This window comes from Enoplosus armatus, chromosome 12 (assembly GCF_043641665.1).
Source record: "Enoplosus armatus isolate fEnoArm2 chromosome 12, fEnoArm2.hap1, whole genome shotgun sequence".
Classification (NCBI taxonomy): Eukaryota; Metazoa; Chordata; class Actinopteri; order Centrarchiformes; family Enoplosidae; genus Enoplosus; species Enoplosus armatus.
The window spans coordinates 11,975,400-11,986,525 of NC_092191.1; the positions used below are offsets into that span (position 1 = coordinate 11,975,400).

Below are 11,126 nucleotides of genomic sequence, written 5' to 3' on the forward strand. Positions count from 1 at the left end.
TCCATTACAAACTTTTAAGGTGTGGTTTGTTTGATGAAGCCAATTTGTGTATATGTGAATCAGAGGACAAACTTGAATGATGATTTCTGAACGTACTTTTTTTCCCAGCAACTTAAAGGCCTGTGAAAATGTATTTTTCCTCAGTTTCTCGAGCAAGGCGGTTCTACATGAACACAGTATTTTGGGTCAAAGTTAGTACAGGTTTGGTTATCTAACTTATTTTTTCTGTGCTGGTGGTTTGAGGTGGGCAGGGCTTGTTGGAAAAGGTGATGTCACATTACGCCAATAGACAGCTGATGTGAAACCGGATCTTCAAGGTTTTGCTCCAGAAGGAAAAATCTAAATTCCATTGACGTTTGTTAACTACTCATAACTACAAATCCAGTTTTGCAACAGGGCCTTCCTCAACAGTATGTTTTGTGACTCGCGTCATATGTTTAGATGAGGACGGTAGTTTTATTGTTGTTTATTCAATATTTATGTCTTTTAGTGGCCTCTAGGGGATGTAAAGCAGCTATTATCAATAGTCATTTGATAATCAGTGTATGAAAGGGGCACCTACAGAGAATTATCACCTGAATCTGAGTTTCATACATATGTCAATGTTGTCTTTCTTTAAAATCTATTACTGCAGGTACTTACTTATTACTGAGTCTTATTTTTCCATGATTCAATGCTATACTGCAGACAGTGTGAAATCATACATTTCCACAAAAACAGGCAACATGATTCTGGTTTTAATGCAAAGCACTTAACCTTTACTTGAAAGAAGGTAATATACATCCTGGAATTACAGATAATAAAGATACATTATGAGCAAAATCATTTCACAATGAATTTCATCTTTCCTTTGCATCAACCAAGAGAGGAGTGCGACATTATCTACAGTTTTTGTTAGGAAGAAAACAGTGAAAAGCACACCTAATTCTGTCAGCATCTTTACTGTATGGTACACTGTAAAAAATGTCATCTATATGTAGTAGTCCACATTATTGACCTTAATAACAAAAAAGAGAAAAAACAATTTGAAAAAACACGAATTTCATGGTTGTCTTGAAACTATGTAGTCCAACTGCAATGCATACATTATAAATAAATGTAAGGGGAAGAAAAAAGTTCAAAAAGTACTACAAGCAATATTCCACAATTCCAGCATGGCTGAAACAACAAGTGGCCTCAAATCCAAACCCTACACTTGGGAGTGTGACCACGGCTTTTACACAACTTTAAAGATACTGTAGATTCTTCAAGCTGGTGCGTCTGACAGCCCAACTCATGCTTAACACTTCTGGATAAATCAAGTTAAAATTGCCCTTAAAATTTGTTATGTGAAAGGATAAGTTGCCTACCATCTTTTCCTGTGAGCTGAGAAACACTTTTTGTAAGGAGTGAGAAAAACACAAGGCTGTATAGTTAAGAAATGTATACTTTTTTTTGCAACTCCAAGCCATTAAGTACTGAAAAAAGCTTGTTCTTAGCTAAGCTAGGGGAGGTCACTGGTAGTAATCACCGAACTCTTCAACTCTAACAGCAAATCATTTGTGTTCTGGCCTCCTCCCTATTTATAACTATCGCCCCACTAGTTTCTCATATTGGGGGAAGCTCCAAGTGTACACACTATGAACAAATCTCTTTTCAATAAAAGGAAAAGACACTACAGTAGTTGACAACTCAAAAATTATTATTGTGATGATGCAGTTTGGTAATTGTTTAAATCTACAGCAAGTTGAAATGGGGAGGGAGGAGGGGGATTTCAAACTGAGTACATGTTCTTGGTGGTGGATCCACTCTTGCTGGATGTGTCGTCATGTGACTGGTAGCCGATCATGGCTTTGATGGGGAGGTTCAGACGCTCTTTATAATTTTGCCTGTGGAAAGACAAGAAGTTGAATGCTGTGTGAAGACAAACGTGTCACCATCTAGTGGTCAGCTACAGTTAAGTCTATTCATCTTTCCATCATTTGCATTATTTCCTCTCGACAAGGTGACTTTTTTTTTTTTTTTTTTTTTTTTTTTTAAACTTACCCTATCGTCATGATGGCGTCCCTGTTTTGGCAGTTGCTCGTCCAGATGGCTATTTTGTCACCTTTAGGTCTGACGTTGACCACAGCTCCACACACATCTTCACTGGCCTCGTCAAACGACTCACCGACTAAACACAAAAGCTACAAAATACACAAAACATGACGCACTATATGAATCATGTTGTTCATTTTTATCATGAATCACAACCATTGAGAAGATAAAAGTTCATCCATGAGAACTGCACCATAAAAAAAGAAGTTGTCTTACCGTCTCCATCCAGTAGCGGTCAAGGTCATTGTGTCTCTGTTGTTTATTGAGGGTCATCAGCCATCGACCCCCCAGCTTGTTCCTGTCGTCCTCCCACATCGGCTTGATCCCATCCTGGTGCACAAAGTGGAAAAAGCTATTAAATACTTCATTAAAAAACAAACATGTGACATAATGGCTTCTTAAAAATGTAGCACTACAATGAATTTGCACTCAGACGTTTAACTCTGCTGCTCAAATGAGTCTAACATTACATGCTGCAAACAGTCCAATGGTTGACAAGGGAAACAACTGTATTTTGTTAATAAAACAGAGTTGATTAAAAAAGGCCTTACCTTAAATAAACAATAATCACAGCCAAAGCCAAGTTTGCTTGGTTGCTGTATGTGGTTGTATAATCTGTAAGAAAGACAGAATAATATTGAAATAAGGGTTGGGCGATTGTTTCTATCATCACATCGTCTAATCGTGGTTACTCGAGATTGCGGATAGACGACCCGATCGCCAGGGGGCCGCGGAAGTAGGAGTGGGTGGGGGGAGTTACGTCACAGCCCGCCAGCATGGACGACATAGTCTTCGGGGATATTATGGGTTTTACCCCGATGCTAAAGGTGAGCCTAAAGATATTACACAGCCTATTAGCAAGCTATGTAAAAGATGTGTGCCAGCGAAGGACATGCAGACCACTCATTTATTTGCACACAATAATAGCAATGTCTCCTTTATTCAAACAATCCATAACGGAGTGTCAGATCCATGGAAAAGAGACGGCAAACTGGTTTGTAATTAAGGATTTAAAATTCAGTCATCACTCGTGCTGATTAACGGTGCTCAGCGTAGGAAAAAAAATCGTTGATCATCCCTTCAATTTCAGCATCTGTGCCTCCATCACCATTAGACATGACAGGATAATTTATCTACATAACAAGAATTGCTTTGTCTCCATGTTTATCAGTGTGTCAAAGACAAAATCATTTTTTAAAATGCCATTCTTCTGAAACGCTCCACTTATACCTCTATATAGTGACAAAATCATAATTACATTACAGACTTAGAGAAAACTTACGCCCAAAAGTCTTCCACTGTGTCAAACTTGGAAATGAGACGCAGGTTCTCCGTCCAGCTTTTGCTCTTGTCGTTTTTGAAATACCACAGGGCCCATCTGAGAGGAAAAGACAAGAATCAAAACACTCAGTTTACATAGGACTGTGGAAAAATTACTACAATGACAAAGAATTACAATCACTTCTGTATTTCACTGAACAGCAAAACAACTCAGGAATGTTTCTGATGAGTCTCAGTAGAATAACAAAATGTCTAAAGAGGCATTTACTGTAAGTGCTATTGTATGAAAAACAACATAACCTCAAGCCAGATTCCTAATAACACAGATACGCACGCTATTTCACATCAGAGCACAACAGCTAGTTACAAAAGCATGCATATCAATGCAAAAGAACAGAGAGAGCCGGCCATCATCAGCACTACAGATGCAGCCTTTGTTTCTGTCGGGTGCTGTTATTCTTTCATCTATTCCCTGGAGGGGTGGGGCTAGCAGGGGATGGAGGAGGGCAATGAGAGGACATCAGCTGAACCCTATGCCCCCCACCCCACCACCACCCATGCGCCATAAACACAGATGTTAACACACTGAACAAAGCCAAATCAGAGGATGAAACTGTACGTGTGCCGTGTTGAAACCCCACTGACACACATTATTACACAACCGCGGTGGAGACGAGACAGTGCACAGACGTGACTCCTCTGGTGATGAACCCAGCCGAGGACACTGTTCGTTCACAGGGCAAACAGTAGGTCAAGTCAATGATGAATGTATCGTTGTCCCTGCTTGTCATATGTCCTAAGACTAATATGACGCGGACCAATTACAAAAAAAAAGGCTTAAAGGCCTAATCTAGTTAACCCGTTTCCTCAGTCATGGATGGTGGATGTATTGCCAAACACAGGTGTAGCTGTCTTGGCTAACTGCTCCTGTTTTGAAATAAAGGCAACACAAATGGAGACACTAAACAAGGATCAACAGAGTAGCTCAAAGAGGCAGTCACTGTATATTTGTAATGCAGGCTGAGCAGCATTTAATGAATGAGGAACGGTATGAGGACCATGTCTTATCTAAAAACATGACACACGAACTAAATTACGGTGTTTTGATCTAAATAAATTATTGTTATTTTGCTGATATATTGGCAGATTTTAACTTATTGCATTTTAAGCTCCTAAATATTGATATTAGTACTGGCCTAAAAAACGGTCAGCCACCTACTCTTAATAACAGAAATTATTTGGCAAACATCAGAGGATCTTGGTATTCTCTTCTAAATGTCAAATTTTTACAGACATTTTATATGAATGTCTCTACATAATGGAGTAGCCATGTCTGGAAATAAAATCATGGGAGCACGAGCATTAAGAATATTGGGGTTTTTAATTTTTAGTCCTTTTAGTAGACTGTATATTAATGCAGAGCATTTTCCACAGCATACTGCAGGTGTTTTTCCTATCTTCCGGCAGCTGTTGGTTTCCCTATATTTCAGTACCATGTGAAAATCACATTGCATGACTTGAAACTTGAAAGTGATCATCATGCCTACTTATGTTACAGCTTGTTGGTAATAGAGATGTGCAGCCTGTTCATATCCATCTGTAGATGAGTGATAACCAAACTCTTGACAAAAATAAAAGCAGATATGATATTAATACTGTTGCATTGTCAATGTCAAGCCAGTTTCAAGTCACTGCAAGTTGATTACATATTATTAAAATGACCAGTATGGTAAGTCACTCTTTTTGTCCAGACAACTGACTAAAGAGAGAGATCACAGAGCTGCTTTTTTTCTCTTTGTAATGCTAAATTTTATTCTTGCTTTGAGGTAAGAAAAAGGTTTTATAATCTTTATGCCAAACGATCGCCAGAGTTGTTTAACTAACTCAGTGAGTTTTTCTCCTGCAGAGTAGGTTTGAGACAGCAACAGTGACACAGCAAATGTTCCAACATACACTCAGCTGTGAGTTCATTAGGTACACCTAGCTAAAACTAATGCAGTCTAATACAACAGTCCTGCAATAAATCCTGACCTTCATGAAGGTTATAATGTTCAGTTTGTGTTGAACCTGTTTTAGAGAAGTGCTGACTCAACTTCATGGTCAGTTAGGAGGATGTATTTTGTATAATACAGAGATACCATTCAACAGCACCACAGAGAGATGTTTGTTATTTAGTCTACCCTCATTCATACAAATGGGGAAGACAAAATAATAGAAACACCAGTCTGTTGTATTAGACTGCATTAGTTCTAGCTAAGTGTACCTAATAAAATGGCAACTTACAAAACTTCAACAATTAAACAAGCCAGGACTTGCTTACTGAGACGTCCATCTTTAAGTGTGTTACAGGGGAGGCATCACAATACAATAACCCGACCACAGTATGTTTAAATCAAATCTGAGCACCTAAAACCAGAAAGGTAGAATAGCGTGAGCCAGGCTAGAGCAGCAGACGTGGACAACCTTCACCTCTGAGGCTGGGCTGAACAAGCAGAATGGCCTAGAAGTGACTTACTGAGAGAACTATTCAGCATTTCCTAAACCGACTGTACAATGCTCCTGAATAGGTTGTCAACACCACAGAACTATGATAACATTTCTAAAAGGACAATAGTCAACAACAATTGCAACACTAACATGCAGAGTAGGAAGCAGAATTCTTCATTCTGTGCTTCTGGTTTAAACCTAAAAGCAGCCTCCATTTACATGATACCATTTACCTGTAAATTATTTACAATGAGACTCTTCAAAATGCAAATATCCACCAGATGTCACAAAACTATTGACTAATTTGACTATTCTCTTGCTATTGCACTATCCAGTATGCTGCTGTAACAATGCAAATTTCCCCGCTGAGGGATTAATAAAGGATTATCTTATCTTATTTAGGCTTGATATGGTGCTCATTTCACTATAATGATAAACACATTAATACAAATCACAGGTTTACGAGGCATTTTTCAGTAGACACACATCCTCAGAGTCACTATAGAGAAGCAATTTGACTATGTTTTATACTTGGGGAGTATCACAACCAGCAGTACTTCCCCACCCAAACAATGTAAGGAGTAAGAGGTCTAAGCACTTAAAGTTAAACTTCCATGGTAGTGACAAACATTCAAGGGTTGCAAAATAAGTAAATGACCTTTGCATGTGAGGCAAAAGAGCCAAAGTGAAGACCTTCCCCCAAACAAGAGGAAGATGAAATGTGCACTTAAGTGCAAAATAGGGGGTATGCAGCCTCTTTTTAATTTGCCAAAGGTGAAATAAATATGTTAAGATGGACTACAACAAATAAACTATTGGGGGACAGTACTTTAAAGTTTTACTTGAACAATTCAGTTTTACTGCCTTTGACTTGCTACAGAGCTAACCTGTTTTAAACTGGAGAGCCCTCCTCCATGTTGTGTTACATCATTTGTTTCCTTCTAGTAATTATCCTCAGTCCCATTATGTCCGTCATGTTGCGACTGTGATATATTCTTGTGTCTATCTTGAGCTCAATTTAGCAAAAAACACATTTAAAAGGTCTTTTTAGCAGCAGTAGCGCCTAAGTTATCAAAGTGATGGATTACAGTTTTTCTTGCTAAATGCCATAAAATCTTCTTCAATAATGTTAAAGTTTTGAAGCAGTTTTTGCTAATCTCAGTATTGTAATTGGTGTTAACTGAATCCCCACTAATGTAAGAATACTGCAGTCAGTGTAAGCACAAGCACCTTTCGGTTGCAGTATCCTGTCAAACACAGCAGCTGTTTTATTCTCACCTGTTTTGCAAGGGGTGCTTGATATACTGCTCAGGGTTCGCAACGACTTGGCTGTCAGTTTGTTGTTCTTCAGTTTCAGGTGCTTTCTGAGGAGAGACACACACACAAACACATCATATACATTCTCTGAATACAAAAGACGTTCATTCAAGATATCTATGTCTGTCTCATTTCTGTATGTCCAATGATTGCCATCATTAAAGAAGTTTGCACAGGCTTTATGCAAAGCTATGAGTTGGGTTATGTATTAATTTTTCACCAGGCTAGATGTGGCGCTGAGGTTACAGTTATGTCATTGTCTTCTCCTGACCTAAAGTCACCAATACAAGTAAGTGACAGTTTCCTAAACCTCTATTACTTGTCAAGCTGAATAAAATCAACTATTAGCTAATTCATCTACCTGATAGGTCAGCATGTCCACATTACAGTTATTGATTTCAGGGACCATAGCAATCACACACACTATTAAATATAGTATGCAAGTCAATACATTCACTTTCACACAAATTAAACGTAACGATAGGTTTTCATTTTAAAAGTAGGCGATTAACTTAAATATCTGACAGTAGTGTCCAGCTCTACGACGTCAACGTTTTCAACTACTATACGTAACAGCTCACAGAAAACAACTAGCTTTAGATTCGAAAAAAATCGATATGTAAAATATAAGCTAACGTTACAGTTAGGGGAGTTAACGTCGCTAGCATTAGTTTTAGCAGACGTGCTAGGCTAGCTACAAGCTAGATACACACGTGTCCAGATTGTCATAAATTTAATAATTATATCATAGAATGAGCATTTAAAGATACTGTTTGTTGATTAAAAACCACCAAATGATATTGACTTTAATATCTTTGTGGATTAAAACAAATCATTGACTGGAGTTTGAATGAACGACGTCCAGTCAGTCAGTCCCTCCCTGCCAACAAAGTCTTATCCATCACATTGCTGTGCATGCTAACGCTAACAGTGATCCACGCGAACTGACACATCTGTGGGTTGAAACACAATCATTTGTCACAAATAGTAGGTGCCGTTTCAAGGAAGCAAGATTATATAATAATGTCGCCTGATATAGTGAAGATGTAGCTACTATTTCCACGCGCATTAGTCGAATTTTTCAGCTATCTCTTGTCCCTCTCTTACCGGCTCCGATGTCGCCATCTTGACAGTAGAAATGTTCTGCCAGTTCAGCGCTTCTGCGTCACACTCCAACCCCTCACACACCTACGGAAGCCGCCCAAGTCCAATTCGAGGTGGGTCGAAATCAAGGAGGGTTGCTTAGTGAAAGGACACACATGAAGCTCGATATTTTTTATATTCAATTTGCTACATAGTGCTGTGTCTTCTGACATAGGGGCCTGTGTACAACATAAGTAATGACATGGAATTCCTGTTTCTTGTCTGGTAGTATTGTTCTGGGCCCTTACAAATCCACCATCCGTACTTTACTTCAAAAAAGAGGCCAAAGATGCAAACATGAGGATGTGTGAGCTTTATAATGTGAAGTGTGTAACTATGTAATTTTACTTTTACTTAAGTAAAGGGTCTAATTTTTCCACCACTGGTCATTCAATGACCACTACATAGTAGTACATTTAAGTACATTTAACCTGGCTGCTCTACATCTCACGTGGACCTTAAAGAACGACTACATTTACATCTAATCTGCTGTCCCACATTCTGATGTTGTCATGTTTCTCCTTCATTTTTGCTGGCAGTTCAGTCCCACGAAATGGAGACAAATCCAGCCACCGCTGCTGCCAGGTTTTATTTTGACAGCTGTGCCCTCAGGATGTTTGCCTCTGATGTCTTACACTCTTGAGGACCATTGAGGATGCAATTAGTCGAACTCGACTTTGACACAGTGTCCTTGTTTATTCTGTTGACACGCTTAAGGTCACAAATATTTCAGTATCAGGTGTTTGAGCACAATGATGGCAGTTTTAAAGGGGTCGAGGATGTACCAATGTGCTCAGCGCCTCTAACAGCTGAAACTTTGAAAATCATGTTTTCTGTGACTCTTGACATCTGATTCCTAATTTCCTAAAACCTCACTAAGACTTTTTTGTTTCCCTAGTCTTTGAACAAATGTACTGTAAAGTGTAAGGTTACATATTTCTAATTCTTCACAGATTGAGTCCATGGTGTAATAACTTCAACGTCATCACTCCAAGAGTTGCTAAATCCAATTTGAATGATCAAATTTCAGTGTTCAAGGCCTACACTGCCCAGTGTGTGAAGGCAACCACTGTGTCACTCCCTCCTTCACTAAGACATACTTCCCTTTAGTTTACTTTATGATGAGCCGTAAATTGAGATTTCAGACAGTTATGAATAATCATTTTGTTCCATTGCTGACAGGTTGTTGACAGACATTTTACACTCACTTCTTTGTCAATGTCATTATAAAATTCAATGTTTCCATTGTCAGTTACATTCACTCAGTAGTGGAAAGTAATTAAGTGCATTTACTCAAGTACTGTGCTTTAGTATTTGATAACTCCAGTGACCAGTTACTTCACAGATTGAATGAATAATAATAATACAAAATATAATCAACAAATAAATGATGATATATTATTATTATATGTCAGATTCAGCATCCAGCTATAGACAGTGGAACTCAGCATGTTGATTCGTGATCTTAGTATTTATTTCTCAATGCATATGTGTTGTGCGGTGATATAAATAATTATGCAGATTTTCTTTAGATTTGACTAAACTCCTGAAGTGCTCTTGTGCTTGATGAAGTTATTAAGTTAGTCATCTCACTGAGTCAGAAGCAAATTATTTTCTTACATTTGAGAGGGAAAAAAACATCATATTATCAGTTCTGGAGACAAATTGTACAAAAACAAGTTGTGATTCATTCCCAGACATTAAGAGGACAAAGTCTAAATTACAAAACTGAAAGTCCATAGCAGTGAGTCATACAGTATGCTAGTGTGGGAAATTCAGAAAGAAAAAAAAAAGGCTTTTTGGCTTTTTTGGATAAAAATTAACCCATGAAATGTGTTCTGGCTTGTTAAAAACAGACCAGCCGACTTCATATTTAATGCTTAATAATAATAATGCTTAAAAAAGTCCTCACACACAACTAAAAGGTTGTGTAAACATACAGGCTCTTCGTCTTCATCACACACACACTGTATATAGTACACGTGTCCAAACACCCACACACGCATACACAACAAAGTAGGAGAGAGGAAATCATGATCAGGTCCAAAATATAAATATGACTTTATTTCACAATCCCAAAAGAGATCAGCCATCCGTAAAAGGAATGCTAAACAGTCTCTTCTCAAGTCTAAACTGGATATACTTTCAGCAACGTACAGTAATTCAGTTTCAAAATAAGCAAGATCATCCATTGTCTAAACACCATAAACAGTACAGTAAAAACAATATGGTTCACATACATATTTACACATTTTCTACTAACAAAAGTTTTTTTTTGTCCTTTTTAAACATTTTTGAATGCTGGTGCTAGTTGTTAGTTCCTCGTTGATACAAAGACTTTCAATATGGACTGAGAGTGTCCCCCCACAGTAAATCAAAAGAAACATTTACAGCTGTAACTTTGTCATGTTCAAAAATGTTCTTTCTAAATCAACTGATTTAAAAACAGTTTACATTCATTTCATTTTGTGTGTATGTTGTGATTTTTGAGAGTTGTCGAAGAGTTTGGTTCTCTGTGGAAGACATCTGAACTCTAGATGGACATATACAATAATTTGCTCTTTACTGGTACTTGGAAAACATCATGATCAATGGCGGAATACCAACACATGCCAGTCTGTTGTCAGCCAGTAATCATGCAGAGAAATGATAAGACTACCTTTGTATTGAACCATATACCAGATCAGTGTGTGCTGAGTTTCAAAAAAAGCACCATGCCATCACCGTTTAGTATATAACCAGGTTAGGTCAATGTATGCACCTTGAAATCTTGTCCTATTAGCACCAAAAGGAAGTCAAAGTGTGTAAAAGACCGACATGTT

General features: G+C 38.0%; 1 protein-coding gene across 4 annotated transcripts; it reads right to left on the reverse strand.

The window, feature by feature from the left end:
• Positions 1 to 725: 725 nt before the first annotated feature.
• eif4e1c (eukaryotic translation initiation factor 4E family member 1c) lies at positions 726 to 8,286 on the reverse strand. Of its 4 annotated transcripts, none has more exons than XM_070915681.1 (7): positions 8,269 to 8,286; positions 7,123 to 7,208; positions 3,359 to 3,454; positions 2,628 to 2,691; positions 2,293 to 2,406; positions 2,026 to 2,165; positions 726 to 1,868 (listed from the first exon to the last, which is right to left on the reverse strand). In XM_070915681.1, exons 1-7 carry the CDS (start codon positions 8,284 to 8,286, stop codon positions 1,754 to 1,756), a joined length of 633 nt encoding a protein of 210 aa, XP_070771782.1. In that variant the 3' UTR covers positions 726 to 1,753. The 4 variants fall into 4 exon arrangements, with proteins under 4 accessions (XP_070771782.1, XP_070771780.1, XP_070771783.1 ...); XM_070915679.1 differs by having other exon boundaries at positions 7,123 to 7,228; positions 8,268 to 8,286; XM_070915682.1 differs by having other exon boundaries at positions 7,123 to 7,213; positions 8,259 to 8,286.
• Between the last annotated feature and the right edge of the window lie 2,840 nt (positions 8,287 to 11,126).